Below are 21,140 nucleotides of genomic sequence, written 5' to 3'. Positions count from 1 at the left end.
GCTTCCCATAGGGAGCATTGGCTTATGACGCTACAGTAAAACCTTTGGATTCCATTCCATGAGAGGAAATAGTTGCATTAAAACAGATAATATGACAGGCCAGGCCTCGGGTTAGCAGCCACCAGACAGACCTATATAACAGATTGAGACATGCAGAGGTAATCCAAAAGGGTTTAAATCTCTGCTCATGCACGTGATTATCATTTTTTCTGGATTATTCTGGGCAAGGGCAAGAGAGAGAAAGTGATTTGCTCTCCACAGAATCCACTTAGAGCTGGTGGGCTTCATATCCGTCTGGACGGGAAATTGTCAGTGGATCGTGGGATCTCCTGAGGTTGACCTTCATGCTGTCACCTTCAACTGAACTAATGAGACAATATACAGCAAAACTCTAATTTACTATTTCCTCCTTTCTCATAAGAAAGTTAAGACTAACAAGGAAGTGTAACAAACAAGCATAGCTCTATCAAATAACCATCTGCGTTTGCGCTGAGGCAATGAAACAAATCAGTTTTTCTCTGCTCTAATCGATTGAAATGGGTCTGACAACTGAGTCAATACATTGAGATTATCAACGTACTGTGTCTTATGCAGTGAAGGATGTCTCTCTCATAGCAATTCTTTAACAATGTACTGTATAGTCATTTAAAATAGAGCCCAACTCAGATCCACTGAGATTTGTATGTTGTGGCAGACTGAGTAGTTTTTTTGTCATTTCATAATACGCTATGGGATATTGCTGAATCAATCCAAGGCAATGAGGCAGGTTAAAGAGGTTTTTAATAATTTCAAAATGCAAAAAGATTATATTTTACAAATAAGATAGCAAAACAACAGACTTAACTATAGATGTGTACATCATTTACATTGTTTTGGAATTTTGGTTTGTGTGTACCTACACAACAAGTGTACATGAAAGAAGAGTGGCATATTTGAGTGACACTAATCCACAGGACTAGATACAGCCATAAAGTAACCTATAGCATGGAAATGTCCACGACCTACATTTGACATTGAATTTCACAAGGTACTGTTCGCCATTACAGTTCATCATTGTTTCTTTAATGGCGAGTAAGATTACTCAGGCACATATTTTCAATACCCTGTGATCGATAAACATTCAGGAAAAATAAACAGATAAGGTTACATGAATGTTATACAGTTATATTATCATTGAAGCATTGTTGCTGATTACAATATCTTACCAAATTATACAGTATGAAATTCCACTGATATAAAAAGGAAATGACTTGCAAAAAATTATCTTGAATTCTTTGTATTTGATGTGTGCGAACTATCTTACCTTGTTATAAAAAATAAAATGGAAATAGGATTTAAAGCTTAAAAGATTGTTTATAATATGACATGGAATTGGATACATTCTCATGTACAGATTAGAATTTCATCACCCGCTGGACACTGTCATATTCCGATAACTAAATAATACTCCTGTCCCCAAAACAACATGAATTTTCGTAAAATAGAGGCTAGTCAAAAAGTGAGCCATGAAATGTTACTGTACAGTGAAACTGATTTATCTACCGTATTTGAATATAGCCTAGTACAATATTCTATACATCTATTATTACTATATAACTACAATCATGTGTTTGCATATTATTATAGTTTCATAGAGCCTAAAGCAAATGGTGAGTATGCAATCTCTGAATGGATCCTCTGTGGATCAGCATAAATAGTTATCCTCAGGTCAGAGGGCAATTCTTGCTTGACCTGTATTGGCAAGTTGACACATGATATCCACACTTACTATATATCTGTATATCAGATCCACCAAGCACACCTGATATGAGTGAAATGAACCTTGACACTTTAAGAGCATTCCTTATACACATGAACATGTATAATATTTCATATCATCATGTTGCAACGGCAAATTCGATTTGTAGGACTGTAATTGTAATGTTGAATAAATACTTGAATAAAGAAAATTACACCATTTAAAAAAATTGACAACAGAGTTTAAATAAACCGGCTTCTAGACAACCACTGTTCATTATTTTCTTCTCCAAGATATTTAGGATGATATGTCATCAGATATGTATAATTTCCGTATGTTAAGGGTGCAGTGAGGATCTAGCTTTCTGAAGGCAGACCGTGGCCCTGTGTCCTTGTAGAGCCTTCACCCTCATGGGGTGACACAGTCAATGTGTCCCAAGTTCTCTCCCACATAACCTTAGATAAGCTTCATGGTGAACTTGCCAGCATCCCCTCCACCCCCCCCTCCTCCTCCTACCCCCATTGAGGTACGGGGTACATAGTCGATGGTTGCTGTGTGTTTGATTTGCCCCTTGCTCTGGCTCCAGAAGAACATGAAGACGAAGCAGATAGCCACTGAGCTGAGGAAGGACAGGAAGCCCATGGTGGTGGCGATGATCAGTGTCTTGGCATCAAACGGGTACTGGTTGGCCACCTGGGCAGAGGAGTTGGCAGTAGGGGCGTGTGAGGACTCTATCCAGCCGTCGTCGGTGAAAAAGGGCATGGTGCGGTTACGTGGGAAACCCTTCACATAGAGGCTGACGTACAGGCTGTCGTTGCCAGCTGCGTTGCCCGCCGTGCACTGGTATGTTCCGCTGTCCTGAACCTGGGCATAGCGTACCTCTAGAGTACCATTGGACAATACCCTGATGCGCCCCGTAGTGGAGAGCGGAATCCGCTGGGCCGACAACCAGGTAAAGGAGGGCATTGGGTCACCGTCTGCCTTGCAGGAGAAGAGCACCGTAGTGCCCTCCTCCACCCTGACCTCCTGGGACCTGCGGTCTACAATGCGGGCCTGCCGGCAGGTGAACAGTCTCGGGAGCTCTTTCTCCGAGAAGTCCCGGAATTCCCGCTCTCGCACCATGTCCGGGGTGGAGCAGGTGGGTTGGCGACCGTCAAAGTTCAGGCGCTGTCGCCGGCTGACCAGCCAGAGTAGTCGGCAGTCGCAGGCCAGGGGGTTCCCATCCAGCCGCAGAACCTGCAGATTCCCCACCGAGTGGAAGGCACTGTCCTCCAGTGTGCTGAGCTGGTTGGATGTCACGTTGAGCAGACGGAAGTATGCCAGCCCCCTGAAGGCCCCTGGCTCGATGCGGAGCAGGTTGCCCCCAGCCAGGTGCAGTTCCTGCAGCCGCAACAGGTCCCCCAGTAGGTTACCCTGGATGGCTGTGATGGGGTTGTAGGACAGGTCCAGGTAGCCCAGGTAGACCAGGTGGCGCAGCGCCTGGTATGGGACAGCACTGAGATTGCAGCTGCTGATGACCAGCGATGTGAGGTTGAGGCCAATCAGGCTGTTGCTGGCCAGGGTGTCCAGCAAGGGCCAGTGGGAGATGACGAGGCTACGCAGCCGATGCAGGCGGCGGAAGGCATTGTTGGGCAGCGCCGAGATGGTGAGGCGGATCATGCGCAGCCGAGTCAGGCTCTGGAGCTGGGACAGTGCCTCCGTGGGGATGGAGGTCAGGTTGCTGCGGTCCAGATTGAGCTTCTGCAGGTTCTGCAGCCCGGTAAAGGCCCGCTGGGAGATGAACACCAGGTCATTCTCCCCAGCCTCCAGCTGGTGCAGGCTCACCAACTCACGGAAAGTAAAGTCCAGAAAGACTAGGATCTCGTTCTCACTCAGGTCCAGGAAGCGCAGGCTGGGCAGTCCGGAGAAGACACCCACAGAGATGATCTTGAGGTGATTGCTCCTAATGCACAGGGTCTTGAGGTTCTGCAGGCCCTGGAAAGCCTCCACTTCAATCATGGCAATGACATTGTCACTAATGTCCAGATCCTCTAGCTGGGTCATGCCAAAGAACTGGCGACGACCCAGCGTCTTCAGCTTGTTACGAGATAAGTTAATGCGCTGGGTGCCACTAGCGAAGCCCTCAGACACAGAAGTCAGCTGTTTGTCAGAGCAGTTCACTTCTAAAGTTTCAAGCCGACACACACACCTGGCAGGGCAAGGCCAGGGGAAGTCCCCTGCTGACACGCCCAATAATCCACACTGGAGCAAGATGCTCCATGCCCCCCATCGGACAACAGACTCCACAAACATCTTGCCTCCTGCCTAAAAATGGGAACAAAAAGGTTATGAACTGATAGCTAAAGAGCAGTCATGCTAACTCACAATGCCATAACAGATGAAAACAAAGGTCTGAATATATTTGAGTATTTGTTAAGGAACTTACCGATTTACTGTGAGGATGCAGGTTTTCATAACCAGCGGTGGTCAAGTTGGGATCAGACTTGAGTTAAGTCTTCTATAAGAGATGATGTTCTGTAAAAAACAGGTCCTTGCAAATGGCCTAGAGAGACAAGAGACAGGAATGAATCTCCCCCCCCAAAAAACAAAAGCTTTGTAGCATTTGTAAATCATGGATTGCAAATGCTATATTTATGGACAAAGCATGAGTTTCCAACATTTTGAGATAAACCTAAAAAAGTGGTGAATTTGAGTGTGGAATCAAGACAATAAAAAATGTATTTAAAAAATCCACATTATCAACGTCAGAGCATAATTAAGGTACTATTTAGAGCAGATGTCCTAATTACTGTCGACCTACATCTCTGTTTAATACAGACAACATCTCTAATAATTGATTTACCAAATAATACATTATTTACCACTTTTACTCTGCACCTCATATCCTCAGTCTAAGTTGCAGGCTAAAGGGTAGTGGTACGGTAATGAAACATACGCCCTTGACCGTGCCCCATCTTGATCTGCAAAAAAAATCCTCATTAGTGCATCCAGACCTATGCTTACTGATTCTAAAAACCGTGATGAAGGCCAGTTCAGATGGGATCTGTGCCCCCTGGCCAGACATCTGGATTAGGCAGGCTATCTGTGGTCAGGGCCAGTGACACGTGACATGTGAAGTCAGATGTGCGCACGTAGGCTATACAGGACCAAGTTGAGAAGGTCGAGTAGGGAATAGTCAAACATTCCCATGGAGGCACATCATACCCCAAGAAACAAAAAGGTTTTGTCGTACTGTGCAGGCTCCTTTTCAATTAATTAAGGAGGACAAGAAATTAGGGAACATTTTCAACTACACTGTATTAAAAGGGATAGTTCAACATTTTGACAATTAAGTCCTTTCTTCTACTTACCCAGAGTCAGTTGAACTCATGGATACAATTTGATTTGACTCTGGGTAAGTAGAAAAAAAGGCTTAATTGCCAAAATCTCAAACTATCCTTTTAAGTACAAATATATAAAATATAATATGACATACATTTCAGCAACATTTGTAATTCAACTATGGTGCAAATCAGATTTTGGGAATGCTTTTAAGTTTTAATCCTGATGACGACTAAAGCACTGACTAAAGCATTAACACTTATACCAAAAAAAAAATGCCAAAAACATTAGTTTTTTAGTGACATCCCTGGTCATCCCTGCCTTTGATCTGGCAGACTCATTAAAGACACATGCTTTGTTTGTAAATTATGTATGAATATTGAAGTGTGCCCCTGCCTATCCGTAAATAAAAAAAACAAGAAAATTGTGCCATTTGGTTTGCTTAATATAAGGAATTTATACTTTTACTTTTGATACTTAAGTATATTTTAAACCAAATACTTTTAGACTTTTACTCAAGTAGAAATTTACTGTGTGCCTTTTACTTTTACTTGAGTCATTTTCTATTAAGGTATCTTTACTTTTTCCACCACTGATCAAAAGTTAAAACCTAAATAAACAAAAGTAAAAAGTGATAGCCTACATATATTTCCCCCAACTGGCACAATGTGATGACATAATCATGTCATTGCTGATATCTTGTAAATTAATCCAATCAGTTTACTAATTGTGGCATTGCATTTGAAAAATTGGCCCCAAGATCCAACTCGTATCACTGAAGAAAACATTCACTAGCTGACAAAATGTTGTCAGGCACATCAAGACATATGAAGGAGGACTATGAACCGATCCATTGCTGTGATTTAACTACTGCTTAAAACCAAAATACAAGTAAATATGGGTACAATATAGCTTGCAATTATTTACCGTTAACATATTTCTTTGTTCATGCCCTTTCTAAAATATATCATATACTACTCTAAATATACTGAACATCTACAATCCAATATATCAAATGAATATGCATATGATATGACAAATACATCAATATTATTCATATAGAGTGCTGAGCTCAGTCAAACCTGCGGGAGCTGCAGTCTCTCACAGTCCAACATCATAGAGACACTTTCTCACTGTCCTTTCTCGACACAGCCTTCTCACTGACCGGCCAAGTTGAAATCAGTCCCAGAGTGGCTTGTCTCATCCCTGCTATTCCCGAAAACGGTCTTATAGCGACTAGAAGGGCTGACTCATAACCCATCCACTTGCGCTCAGACGCTTGGAACTGCTTGATCCATTCTAACACCATAGTGCAAGCTAACATAAATTAACCGTGTTGATCCCTCAGTGTGGACTTGTGAGAGACAGAGACTGGCAGGTGCATGACATCACGGCGGGAAGCTTGGTGGTCCGAATGAGGCAGGGCTGTCAGAGGTTGAGCCTCCAGCCACAGTGTTATAGAATTCCTCCTGCTATACAGTACCAATCAAAAGTTTGGACACTTACTCATTCAAGTTTTTCTTTATTTTTACTATTTTCTACATTGTAGAATAATAGTGAAGAATTCAAAACTATGAAATAACACATATGGAATCATGCAGTAACCTAAAAATGTAAATATATTTTCTATTTGAAATTCTTCAAAGTAGCCACTCTTTGCCTTGATAACAGCTTTGCACATTCTTGGCATTATTTTAACCAGCTTCATGAGGTAATCACCTGGAATACATTTCATTTAACAGGTGTGCCTTGTTAAAAAAGTTAATTTGTGGAATTGTTTTCCTTTTTAATGCATTTGAGCCAATCAGTTGTGTTGTGACAAGGTAGGGGTGCTATACAGAAGATAGTCCTATTTGGTAAAAGGCCAAGTCCATATTATGGCAAGAACAGCTCAAATAAGTAAAGAGAAATGACAGTTCATCATTACTTTAAGACATAAAGGTCAGTCAATCCAGAAAATTTCGAGAACTTTTAAAGTTTCTTCAAGTGCTGTCGCAAAAACCGCAGAGTGAAGGAAAAGCAGCCAACAAGTGCTCAGCATATGTGGGAATTCCTTCAAGTCTGTTGGAAAAGCATTCCAGGTGAAGCTGGTTGAGAGAATGCCAAGAGTGTGCAAAGATGTCATCAAGAATCTCAAATATTTAAAAGAAATATTGATTTGTTTAACACTTTTTGTAACGCTTCTCGTGGGCTGAAGGAAGAGTGGACCAAGGTCCAGCGTTTAAAGTGTTCATGATTTAATCAAAAAAAAACAATCGAACAAAAACAACAAACAGGAGACCGAAATCAAACAGTTCTGTCAGACAAACAAAACAGCTAAACAGAAAATAACTACCCACAAAACACAGGTGGAAAAAGGCTACCTAAGTATGGTTCTCAATCAGAGACAACGATAGACAGCTGCCTCTGATTGAGAACCACACCCGGCCAAACACACAGAAATAGAAAACATAGAACACAAAACATAGAATGCCCACCCCAACTCATGCCCAGACCAACCAAAATAGAGACATAAAAAGGATCTCTAAGGTCAGGGCGTGACACGTTTTTGGTTACTACATGATTCCATGTGTGTTATTTCATAGTTTTGATGTCTTCACTATTATTCTACAATGTAGAAAATAGTAAAAAATAAAGAAAAACTCTTGAATGAGTAGGTGTGTCCGAACTTTTGACTGGTACTTTATGTCGATGCATACACCATGAAGCTAGATTGCAGCCAATGGTCCTGACCTAGGGGTCACAAAGTGACCTGACCCTGTCTTTCAAATTAGACAGGGTCAGGAATCTAGACTTCACCCACTTTGGATTCCACAGTCACACGGTATCATATTCCTTTGTATTTATGCTAAGTACATTCTAACGGGTAAAAATAGTATTCTATTTCAAGTATTGTTCCAATTGAAATAGTTGTTGTTGAGGAAGCTGCTGAATGAAGTCTGCCCTGGGTGGTAAGGGTATTGGGTTTGTTATTGTTTTCAGCTGGACAGTTGATTGCAAAATGCCTGATTGGCCGATATGTACAACTTTTGCATAACACCAAAACCCACCCGTCCAAACCTGTGCAGCGGCCAGCTCTTATCTAACAGACAACCACAACGCCAAATGCAAACAATATCAAAGCCAACCTGATGTAACATCCACTCAGACAATCCCGTGGCAGATCCAGAAACCATGTTTGGTGTTTGGGTTGGATCCCACTTTTGCTTAATTCTTTCAAACATTTGGACTTTGTCACTCAGCTCTCCCCCACCATCACACAAAACTCATCAAGTCCGCTCAGCTGTCATCGTGTTACATCAAACTGTGGACAGATGTCAGAACATTCTGAGTGTCAAAACAGTGACCTTGCAGTGCGTGTCTAGCTACAGAATCCCCATTACTGACTCCATGGAATTACTTTAGGTAACCAAAACTGTGGCTCATGAGCCTCCTCCTCATTTTGACATGACCCACAGTAGAAACAGAGCAAAACAACAACCCCAAACTAAGTTTGATCTGTTTTTTATGTGATTCATTGTTTTGAAGTGGTATCTGCTCTGCAACCTGACTAGTATTTCCCAAAGACTTTGGTCTTTCCTACCTCAAGACATATCTTTCCCGATCAGTATTGGCAGGGACACTTAAGAGATTATAGGCAAGAAGACCCAATTGAACCGGTGCATGATGTCTAGCTGGGCCACGAGAACAGTCTTGTGTTCATTCATTGTATTGAAGTCAGTCCTCAAAACAGACACCCTGGCTTTTCCTCCCCTCCCCACATTGGTCACTCTCTAAATCGCCATGGGGTTAGAAATAGAATGCACAGTGAATGCACTTTGACACTTGTATAAGTGCTATTCTTAGACCAATTAAGATGGCTGAAATTAAACAACCACACGGACCAGGGGGCCTGGGTGTGTGCATCCACTCTGTTGAAGGTGTCTCAGTGTGTATATCTGTATGTTTTTATGTGCTAGAAAGACATTGTTTATTGCTCCTGGCACCTGCCCCTGTGTACCAGCCTCTGTGATATATACCAGAGTTCTACAAGCGTGTATTAAAAGGTTTGTGAGCAGAACAGCTGCTAGGCTGAGGGGGAGAGAATAGCAGTGCTCTTCAGAATGCCAGATTCTTTTTGTGCCATTGGGTCTGCCAGGGAAAGGAGAAAGGGCTCGTAAACAACAAGTCAAGCAAGCCATTTCTGATTCAATCACTTTAAAACATTTTGTAAAGACAACGTATACCTCAATAATATTGCAGTGTGTGTGTGTGTGTGTGTAGACCTACGTTAGATAGATTGTGTAATTGCATTACACTAAGCATGTAGGGAAGCCATGAAGAAGAGTATGTTTGTCTGGCTGTAAGCTTGCAACTGTGACAAATATGATTATATTAACTGTGTGACACTGTGCCCACATTTGCAATTGCATTTGTTTCATCTGTATTTAATGTGTTTTATACAAATGCTTTTTGTGTGTATTTGCAACTTCAATGTCTGTGGGTTTTGGAGAGTTTCTGGTCTTTGTATGGTGGAATGTGTGTCTGCGTCGGGATGCTTAGGGTTAGGCGTTATGCATTATGTGTGTGTGTGTACGCATGTGTGTGCTCTGAATATGTTTGTATTTACACTCTCACTCTTTCTCACAGGCAGAGGCAGAAGTGGGTCACTATGACAGCCCACTCAAATCAATCTGGTTCCAGAGACAGTGTTCTGTCGTGTTGCAGGGTGCACTATATTATAATTCTTTATCAAGGCAGTCAGTTAAGTCATTGCTCGCACAAAGTGCACTGTCTGCAAAATTAATAATAGCACAAATAAATGAGAAAAGATAATTGGTTTCAGTGTAGCACAGATGTGACATGCCAAATGAGGTCGTTTTAGTTAATAGCATTGACGGATTGAATCCATCGAGGTACAATGAGAGAAAGAACAATGTCTGACAGGAGGAGATGGATGGTAAACAAGGATTCCAGCAAGCACGCTTTAAAAAAAGGTGCTTGATTCTTCTGAAGGTGGACTTCAGCGGTCAGGAAACGTTCCGCCTATGGGGAATATACCAAGAATATATAACAGCGGCCAATTGTACCATTCTTGGATTACATTGGGCCTGTTACAAGGTCTCCTTTAGGCTACACTTTCATTAGAAAGTCCTTCCATTTTCAGCATACCCTCTCTGCTTTCACTATTCCAAAACAGCTTTGAGAGGACAAAGAGATCAACCTCTTGAAAGAGAGCCACAACAGTTTGTTACGGGTTGCGTTTTTCACAGAAACTACACTACATAATCCTCCACACACCACTGGACAGGTGGAGCTTTTCCCCTTTGGCACACTTACGGGCTGCTTGCTAATCTGATCAGAGCCATCCACAATCCTAACTTGATTCCAATAAAGGTAAACTGCTATGGTGGTGCTAAAGCTATAGCGTGGGTCCAATCATGTGGAACGCTAATGAAATGCACATACTGTCCTCTCTGGGTACAGCACATACTGGGGCTGTTATCTCATCCAATAAATGTGATAACCGCGGTTGAGTCTGAAAGAATACATCATCAAATAAAGGCACAGAGACACAGAGTCCATTTCCTTGTGACCTCAGAGTAAGTATGCAGGTTGTTTCAACCATGCTTCATTTTGCTCAAATAGATTGGTTGGAAAATTAACAATGAGGTTTTATTATAGTGCTGTGATGTTGTGTTTACATCATTGATTCGTTTAATAAGTCCTCTGATATGCAGAAACACTACGGAAACTTAATCAAATTAAAGGTAGAATGAAAACATGCATAAACATTGGTCCTAGTCCTTTAGCAGAGTCTCTCATAACCACTGCAGTGGCGAAAATAAGTAATTTGTTGGTTTGACATGAGCCCAAGGGTATTGCCATTTAAATCTTCATATTGTGACTTTAATTATGTATGCATAATGTTTATGCACAATCCTTCCAAATGGGTCTTGTTTGAGGCTACTGAGATGGCATAAAAAAGAGAATGAAAGAAACAATCCTTTGAAATTGTCAACCCAGGAAAGAGTTGGTGTGAACAGAATGCATTATCCTCCATAAACAGGTTTTTAAACCAACTCTCCAATACTAGTGATGGGCAGTTCCATGTTAAAAGCCCTATGAGCATTCACATGTGAAGTTCATAGGAGCACATCAAATTTGGTGTGAAATGAAACCTACAAGAGTCAATATTTCTGGGGGGGGGGGGAATTGTCCACTATTTTCCATGCTAGAAATTAGGAATAAACTAAGGCTTTGATTTCTGGTCAAACAGATGGAAAAGGGGTCTTAGAAAACATCTCGCAGAAAAAGTCTTAAAAGGTATTAGAAATACATTTCAAAAAACGTACGTTTAAGAAATATTGCCTAGTATCATTCAGTCATCCAAAAACCCACATATCTTTAGATATGTCCTCATTTCTCTCCCTCATGAGGGAGGATTATGAAAGTTCACATAAGTAACAAGTAAAGGTAGACCAACCAAGTAGTTTTATGTTTTTACTGATAATAAATTATGAACCAAATTGTTAAGTGATTAAAACGCATTATTCTGTTACCAATTCGTTAAAAGAATAACCAAAAAATCTGTAACAGACTGACTGCAACTGAATGGCTACAATGGGAATTCATAGTAGTCACAAACCACAGTTTGGTCACCTGCTACTGTCCTCCCTTCCACTGGTATACTGTTATGTTCAGCTCATAACTGTTTTCTTTCTGTCAAGTGGTGGTCAAAGCAAAAGTTTGAAAACAATCTGGATAACCCACCTCTTACTGACACCTACCCATGAGCCCCCCCTCTTTCCATTTAGTGTAACCAACCCTCTCACCCACTGAGCACTGACCGACACCGGACGTCCATGGATGTTGAAAAGTAGTTGAAATTTGGTCAGCCCAAATCTGAACCAATCATAGATGTCTGTTTCACAACTTTGGACAGCACAGTACAGCACAGTATAGTACAGTACAGAAAAGTAGAGGTCAGTGCAATACAGTAATGTACAGTAGAGTTTAGTACAGTAGAGCACACTAGAGTACAGTATAATTTACTCTATTGTATCGTACTGAAATTTACTGTACTGACCTATACTGTACTTTATTCTAATACGTGCTGCACTGTGCAGTACTTTGATGTCCAAACTTGAAACATAGACGTCTATGATTGGTACAGATTTGGTCTGGTCAATAGTGATGCATTGTGGGTACAAACCTAGCTAGCACATAATGTTCTGAGAACCATATGTTTCTTAGAGTTTGATGAGAGTGTGGTTGTCCATTGTGAATGTTCTCAAATTGTTCTTTCCATAAAAACCCCAAGAAAACATTAGTAACGTTAGAGAATGTTATTTTAAAACGTATACATTCCATTCTCAGCATCAACAAAATGATCTCTATCCTCTATCTTGTTAAGTGTGTTCAGGTGTATTGGCTGTGCCACCTTATTGGCCAGATCTTAATGAGTGCATCTTAAGGAGTGCTTGTTTCCTTTGAAATGGGGTCTGTTTGAATAGACTAAAATTAACATTTTTTTTGTGCATAAAAAAACATGTCCTGCTACCTCCATCCTGGTGGCGCAGTGAACTAATTCCATGGAAAATAAGAGAAGATTATAGGTTCAATGTGTTCTATCTGTGCTTGGAGTTCAAAAACGTAACCCCAAATAAGATAGTAGTTTATTAAAAGTCTTATTGAAAAATTCAGTGAAAGTTTTAAAGAAGTTATTCAAGAACCTCCAAATTAACTATAATCTTCGTTCACAGAGCTTCAGTAAAACCTCCCAGGAAAGCTTTCAAGGTACCAGAGTAAAACATTCTCAGAACCTACCTGTAACCTACTGTAAAATAAATGTTCTTAGACCAGCCGAAATGTTAACTTCTGTTAGCAGAACATAAAAAATTAAAAAATGTTTTACCAGCCAGGAAACGCATGGCTTTATTCCAACAACCAATGTGAAACCAAAAACAGTAGTTCCCACAACTTCCAAGGAACCAAATGTGCTAGCTGGGAAGGTCAGGGAAAGCCAAATATTTGATGGGTCATATGGATGCATTGACTGGCGAGAATGCAAGAGTTGTTTATCGATAGCACTGAAATCACACACACACACACAAATTTGGAATCAAATCAAACTTTATTTGTCACATGCGCCGAATACAACAAGTGTAGACCTTACCGTGAAATGCTTACTTACAAGCTCTTAACAAACAGCGCAGTTCAAGAAGAGTTAAGAAAATAATAACCAAATAAACGTAAGTTAAAAAAATTATAAAAAGTAACAATACAATAACAAGGCCACATTACAGGGGGTACCGGTACTGAGTCAATGTGCGGGGGTACAGGTTAGTCGAGGTAATTTGTACATGTAGGTAGGGGTGAAGTGACTATGCATAGATAATAAACAGCAAGTAGCAGCTGTCTACAAAACAAATGGAGGTGGGGGGTGTCAATGTAAATAGTCCAGTGGCCATTTGATTAATTGTTCCGCTGTTTTGTGGCTTGGGGGTAGAAGCTGTTAAGGAGCTTTTTGTTCCTAGACTTTGCGCTCCGGTACCGCTTGCCGTAGCAGAGAAAATAGTTTATGACTTGGATGACTGGAGTTTCTGACAATTGTTTGGGCTTTCCTCTGACACCGCCTATTATATAGGTCCTGGATGGCAGGAGGCTTGGCCCCAGTGATGTACTGGGCCGTATGCACTACCCTCTGTAGTGCTTTACGGTCAGATGCTGAGCAGTTGCCATAACAGGAGGTGATGCAACCGGTCAGGATGCTCTCAATGGTGCAGCTGTAGAACCTTTTGAGGATGTGGGGGCCCATGCCAAATCTTTTCAGTCTCCTGAGTGGGAAGATGTGTTGTTGTGCCCTCTTCACAACTGTCTTGGTGTGTTTTGAACCATGATAGTTCGTTGGTGATGTGGACACCAAGGAACTTGAAACTCTCAAACTGCTCCACTACGGCCCCACCGATGTTGATGGGGGCCTGTTCGGCCCGCCTTTTCCTGTAGTCCACGATCAGCTCTTTTGTCTTTCTCACATTGAGGGAGAGGTTGTTGTCCTGGCACCACTCTGCCAGTTCTCTGACCTCCTCCCTATAGGCTGTCTCATTGTTGTCGCTGATCAGGAATACTACTGTTGTGTTGTCAGCAAATGTAATGATGGTGTTGGAGTCGTGTTTGGCCACACAGTTGTAGGTGAACAGGCAGTACAGGAGGGGTCTAAGTACACACCCCTGGGGGGCCCCAGTGTTGAGGATCAGCGTGGCAGACGTGTTGTTGCCTACCCTTACCACCTGGGGGTGGCCTGTCAGGAAGTCTAGGATCCAGTTGCTGAGGGAGGTGTTTAGTCCCAGGGTCCTTAGCTTAGTGATGAGCTTCGTGGGCACTATGGTGTTGAATGCTGAGCTGTAGTAATTGAACAGCATGTTTGGCGGCGGAGCTCATTCAAATAATATCCAGTGTGTAGAATAACAAAAATGTTCTACCTTTGTGTACCTAATCTGTATACATCATCCATAATTATGCAATTCTGTATAGAATGGTTGGTTGTTTAGCATCAAAACTGGTGCGTGCACAACTATGGGGCAAAACAGACGGGGGTTGGCTTAGATTGTTGACAGCATGTAAACTACACTGAAAAATATCAACGCAACGTGTAAAGTGTTGGTCCCATGTTTCATGAGTTGACATTGTTTATACACTGTTGCTACTCACTGTTTATTATCTATGCAGTCACTTTACAAATTACCTGGACTAAACTGTATCCCACGCACATTGACTTTGTACTCCCTGTATATAGCCTCGTTATTGTTATGTACATTTCTTGTTACTTTTTGATTGATTAGATTTTTTATTTAGTAAATATTTTATTAAGTTTATATATTGAATGGCATTGTTGGCCTGTAAGTAAGCATTTCACTGTAAGGTCTACACCTGTTATATTCAGGGCGCATGTGACAAGTCAAATTTCATTTGAAATAAAAGATCCCAGAAATGTTTCATACGTACAAAAAGCTTATTTCTCTGAAATGCTGTGCACAAATTTGTTTACATCCCTGTTAGTGAGAGTTTCTCCTTTGCCAAGATAATCCATCCACCTGACAGGTGTGGCAAATCAAGAAGCTAATTAAACAGCATTGTCAATAAAAGGTCACTCTAAAATGTGCAGTTTTGTCACACAACACAATGTCACAGATGTCTCAGGTTTTGAGAGACCATGCAAATGGCTTGCTGACTGCAGGAATGTTCATCAGAGCTGTTGCCAGGGAATTTAATGTTCATTTCTCTACCAAAAGCCGCCTCCAACATCATTTTTGAGAATTTGGCAGTACGTCCAACCAGCCTCACAACCGCAGACAGCGTGTATGGCGTCGTGTGGGCGAGCAGTTTTCTGATGTCAACGTTGTGAGCAGAGTGCCCAATGGTGGCAGTGGGGTTATGATATGGGCAGGCATAACCTATGGACAACAAAAACGATTGCATTTTATCAATGGCAATTTCAACCCTGAGGCCAATAGTCATATCATTCATCCGCAGCCATCACCTCATGTTTCAGCATGATAATGCACCGTCCCCTGTCGCAAGGATCTCTACACAATTCCTGGAATCTGAAAATGTCCCAGTTCTTCCATGGCCTGCATACTCTGCAGACATGTCACCCATTGAGCATGTGTGGGATGCTCTGGATTGACATGTACAACAGCGTGTTCCAGTTCGCGCCAATATCCAGCAACTTCGCACAGCCATTGAAGAGGAGTGGAACAACAGGCCACAATCAACAGCCTGATCAACTCTATGTGAAGGAGATGTCGCTCTGCATGAGGCAAATGGTGGTCACACTAAATACTGACTGGTTTTCTGATCCACACCCCTATCTTTTTTTAAGGTATCTGTGACCAACAGATGCATATCTGTATTCCCAGTCATGTTAGATTAGGGCCTAATATATTTATTTCAATTGACTGATATCCTTAAATTGTTTGAAATTGTTGCATGTTGTGTTTATATTTTTGTTTAGTATATATTTCATCTCCAATGTTAATTGAAAACAAATACATTTGCAGAATGAGAACTTGTCCTTGAAATACATCGTTACAGTTGTTGATTAGCTAGCTAGCACATTTTTGCCATATTAGCATTGACAGGAAATTAGTCAAAACACCTCTAAACAAGACATGGTATCAAGAACAACATAAAACTAGCTGAAACGACTTCCCACATGGCAGCTTCTTATCATTGCTGCTAGCTATCTGGCCATCCAGAATCACAACAACACACTGCCTTCTGCCCCAGTAAAGCGTTTGCATTGTTTTTGTGATGTCAGCTAACCTGTCTACAGTACAGATCAAGGACCCATGTTGTCATTCTCTTATCATCATTCTGTTACCATATGTTAATCCCACGTCACTGTACTTCAACATCCAAAATATATATTATTATTTTTCAAACTCAAGGTGTCATACACTACATCACCAAAAGTATGTGGACACCTGCTCGTCAAACATCTCATTCCAAAATCATGGGCATTAATATGGAGTTGGTCCCCCCTTTGCTGCTATAACAGCCTCCACTCTTCTGGGAAGGCTTTCCACTAGATGTTGGTACACTGCTTCAGGGACTTGCTTCCATTCAGCCACAAGAGCATTAATGAGTTTGGGCACTGATGTTGGCCGATTAGGCCTGGCTCGCAGTCGGTGTTCCAATTCATCCCAATGGTGTTCGACGGGGTTGATGTCAGGGCTCTGTGCAGGCCAGTCAAGTTCTTCCACACCGATCTCGACAAACCATTTCTGTACGGACCACGCTTTGTGCACGGTGGCATTGTGATGCTGAAACAGGAAAGGGCCTTCCCCAAACTGTTGCTACAAAGTTGGAAGCACAGAATCATCTAGAATGTCATTGTATGCTGTAGCGTTAAGATTTAGCTTCACTAGAACTAAGGAGCCTAGCCCGAAACATGAAAAACAGCCCCAGACCATTATTTCAACTCCACCAGTTAGAACTATGCATTGGTACAGGTAGAGTTCTCCTGGCATCCGCCAAACCCAGATTCGTCCGTCGGACTGACAGATGGTGAAGCGTGATTCATCACTCCAGAGAACGCGTTTCCACTGCTCCAGATTCCAATGGCGGCGAGCTTTACACCACTCCAGGCAATGCTTGGCATTGCGCATGGTGATCTTAGGCTTGTGTGTGGCTGCTCGCCCATAGAAACACATTTCATGAAGCTCCTGACAAACAGTTATTGTGCTAACTTTGCTTCCAGAGGCAGTTATGAAATCGGTTGTGGGTTTTGCAACCGAGGACAGGCGATTTTTACACGCTACGCACTTCAGCACTCGGCGGTCCCATTCCTAGAGCTTGTGTGGCCTACCACTTTGCGGCTGAGCCGTTGTTGCTCTTAGACGTTTCCACTTCCCAAAACATGCACTTACAGTAGACCGGAGTAGCTCTAGCAGGTCAGGAATTTAACAAACTGACTTGTTTCGAAGGTGACATCCTATGACGGTGCCGTGTTGAAAGTCACTGAGCTCTTCAGTAAGGCCATTCTACTGCCAATGTTTGTATATGGAGATTGTATGGCTGTGTGCTCTATTATTTACACCTGTCAGCAACGGGTATGGCTGAAATAGCCGAATCCACAAATTTTGCGGGGTATCTACATACTTTTGTAGATATAGTATATCATAGTTGACACCCCAATATTTCTGCAAACATCTTTGAATCTTAATTCAGAGTCGTTTTTGGACAACGTGGTAACACAAAACACTGATGGAGATTTCACTGTCATTCCGTTATCAAACTTTACATCTGCACTGTTCTTCGAGTAAATGTATTTTTGTAAAATGTTTTGTGGAAATTGATAAAAGTAGTCCTTGTGCATCGAGTAGTATGGTTTGTTTAACCTTGAAATCAATGTTTTTTGTTTGGCATACTATTAAAGTGAAATATCGTCTCACCACCATTATTTTACAGTGGAATTGCCTTGATGTTAATCACCTGGACTGTAAGAGTCAAATTGGAGCAGAATGGATGAAAGTGTGCAAGGATCTGTGGCGCATTCTTCCAGGTTCAAAGGGCAAGGCCATGCGGTAGAGGGGTCACACTCCCACTATAAAAATGTGCATATATTTTTTTAGAATTGGGGCCAGATCTTTAAAGGTGCAATATGCAGAAATCGTTCTGCCATTTCCTGGTTGCTAAAATTCTAATAGTTTGCCTTATTTTAGTTTATGTGAGAAAGCAAGCAATGTATAGAGAATTACTGTACCATCTAAACCTCTGTGAGATACCTTTTCAGTAACCAAAAATATTGTATTTTCAGCTGTTTGAAGCTGGTATACAAAACCGAAAGTAAAAGACACAAATTCACATAGAAGTGCAGGTTATAGATCTATCATTCACAATGAAAGCAAGTCTAAGAAGCGGTAGATCTGTTCTATGTGTGTTATTTCTATGTTTCCCATTCATTAAATTTAGTTATATATATATATATATATATATATTTAGTGCCGTACTAGTTAGTGCAATATTAACAAGTAATTGTTCAAATATATCTTTAATGCAAAAAAATTGATTAGTGTGGAGTCACACTTGCCCAGAAACGAAATAATACATCTTAATTGTATGCATTTAATGACTCCCATATGGCTCCATGACACATATTAAAAAGATATGGACGTTTTTATAGTGGGATTGTGACTCCGTTACCGCGTGACCTTGCCCCAATGCTTTTAACTAAGCCTGCTATTAAGGACTGCAGATGAAGCTAAAAGCTGCAGCTGAGCAACCCGTCAAAATATATTCTCATTCCTGGATTGTTGGGACTGTATAAGCAGCCCTGCCTCAGATAACTTTTAAATTAAAAACAAGTCCATTTAAACTCCGGTAATGACGACCAAGCAAAACAAAGAAGGCACGGATGAAAAATACTTTCTTGCTTGACCCAGATCAGGTCAGGTTGATAATTAAAAGTCAGGGTAAATCATTCCCCTAACAAGGATAGTGAAATACTTCCTGTGCATAAAGCACCTCCTGATTAAAGTGCCTATTTGGCCAGTCACCAAAAGGTGCTCTTTGGCACTCTGCTTTGCCAGTCGCACTTCATTGTTGTGATATTCTCCTTCTTCTGTGATTTGCGCCTTCTCTCTGGCTGGGGAAAAAACGTACAAAAAAAATCTACAAGCTGGATAACATTATTGTATCTTCCTCTCTCCCTTGATGAATTATAATTGAAATGTTAATTTTAGTTTATCAGGCTGCAGATGAAAATCAATTATGAAGTTGAAAATCTATCATAAACGTCTAGTTATCTAATTATACGTTTTAATGGATATTTATATGATTGGCTCATCCAACGTATTCAAGATGATAAGAACATTTACCAGGCTCAATCAGGCTTGATTTAAAAAAATAAAATAAAAATTGTCACGACCGGAAAAATGTAGCATTCTGCATACTTACATTGGAAGATAAATCAAGTAGTCTAGCCTTTGCTTCTTTGACAATATAGCCTAGCCAACCCAGGTACTGTATTTTTGTATATTTATTAATATTACGTTTGTGTTTTTGTTCCTTCCATATTAGGTTGTGGACCTGTTCAAATTTTGAGTCAAAGGAATATAATGGAAATCACAGTCACCATTTTGGCACTTACTGTGGGATTAAAGTCGAAAGCCATGTCAAGAACTCGTTTGAGCTGGTCTCTGTCCAGAAGCCCAAGTTGACCATAAAAACTATTACATGGGGTCTGAATTAGGCTGACCCATAAATCAATCGACGCCAAAGGGCGACAACACAAGTCCGCTCCTGGACGACTGTCCTGCTTGAGTTTCCAGAAACAAACAAGTATGATGTAATTCACAATATGTACAAAATATTGCTGCCCACAGGTGCTTAGTTCATATTATTGACAAGTAGCCTACAATGCAGATTGGTAAATCAGTAGCCTATGAACTGTCTGATATGAAAACACAATTGCAAAATCAATTAGGGTTTGGGTTACACAATTTAAAATGTACACTGAAAATTGTATACAATGAACGAAAACTCACCAGCTAATGACTTCAATGAAACGTTGATAGTAAAACATTTCCATATTTTACGCACAACTCCAAACGTTCGGGTTCCTTCTCGCCTAAGCTTTTCGTTCGGTTGCTGGTTGATTTATCATGTTTTACAAGACTTTAAAACATATGCCTTGAGACCTTACACAATTTAAATTGTCCTCCTTCATTAATTTATTCTGACTACTGCACCACCCTCTGGGAGTAGTAGGATAATTACGCTACGGAAAATAATTTAGGTCGACTACTTTATTATCTTCTGACGCTATCGAAAGCCCGCCTTCTTGCCCCTGCTCTTCTGTGTGGTAGTGATGCTCTTGCTCGAGTCGCAATCGTATCCCACAGAAAAATATCATAATTACCTCAAGCGAACTGGAGGAAAGTAGCCTATTGGTGTACATCAACGAACCAGTGAACTACATGAATGAAACACTTGTCCATAAGGGACATAGTGCAACGACCAAGTGTGTAAGAACGAGTTCATAGTAGGCTACCATAGATGGGCGAATATGGTGGCGAAATCCCCGAGCTCTCAGCATTCTGACAGGATTTGTGATTTTATCCACTAGACTGATTGAGTTCTGGAAATGATCCAGGACAGTACATTACTATCGCGCCGGGTAGGCCAATATTTGGGAATGATGGGCAAATATGCACTCTGGTCAGGCAAATATTTTGACTTAGGCAAGACACCAGCTGTATAGAAAATAAATAAATATATATAAATAAAAAACTATAGGGCAATCACAGACTAAATTCATCCCCTTCAGGGTTCAGTTGGAGAACCCATGCCTCAAAGAGTGCATACACATGCATGCAATCATTCGTGGATATGCCACAATAATCCTCACAAAACATTATTTTATATTTTAATTGGTACAAAAACATATTGGTATGTTTGATTCTAAACTGAAATTGAGCATTCCCATTGTAGGTTATACAAGAGATTTATGTTCAAGAAGAATTCTGTCTAACACAGGGATTTTGCCACCATATTTAAGTGTGGCCAACCTGACAATGGCCTGTGAGCTTTACAA

General features: G+C 41.1%; 1 protein-coding gene across 2 annotated transcripts; it reads right to left on the bottom strand.

The window, feature by feature from the left end:
- Positions 1 to 763: 763 nt before the first annotated feature.
- LOC129837651 (leucine-rich repeat and immunoglobulin-like domain-containing nogo receptor-interacting protein 1) lies at positions 764 to 20,607 on the bottom strand. Of its 2 annotated transcripts, XM_055903977.1 has the most exons (4): positions 20,092 to 20,607; positions 4,600 to 4,698; positions 4,164 to 4,280; positions 764 to 4,042 (listed from the first exon to the last, which is right to left on the bottom strand). In XM_055903977.1, exon 4 carries the CDS (start codon positions 4,028 to 4,030, stop codon positions 2,195 to 2,197), a length of 1,836 nt encoding a protein of 611 aa, XP_055759952.1. In that variant the 5' UTR covers positions 4,031 to 4,042; positions 4,164 to 4,280; positions 4,600 to 4,698; positions 20,092 to 20,607; the 3' UTR covers positions 764 to 2,194. The 2 variants fall into 2 exon arrangements, with proteins under 2 accessions (XP_055759952.1, XP_055759953.1); XM_055903978.1 differs by lacking the exon at positions 4,600 to 4,698.
- Between the last annotated feature and the right edge of the window lie 533 nt (positions 20,608 to 21,140).

The sequence above is a fragment of the Salvelinus fontinalis genome, chromosome 38 (genome assembly GCF_029448725.1).
Source record: "Salvelinus fontinalis isolate EN_2023a chromosome 38, ASM2944872v1, whole genome shotgun sequence".
Lineage (NCBI taxonomy): Eukaryota > Metazoa > Chordata > Actinopteri > Salmoniformes > Salmonidae > Salvelinus > Salvelinus fontinalis.
Note: the sequence above shows the minus strand (reverse complement) of the source record. Positions and strands in the feature narration are given on the sequence as shown.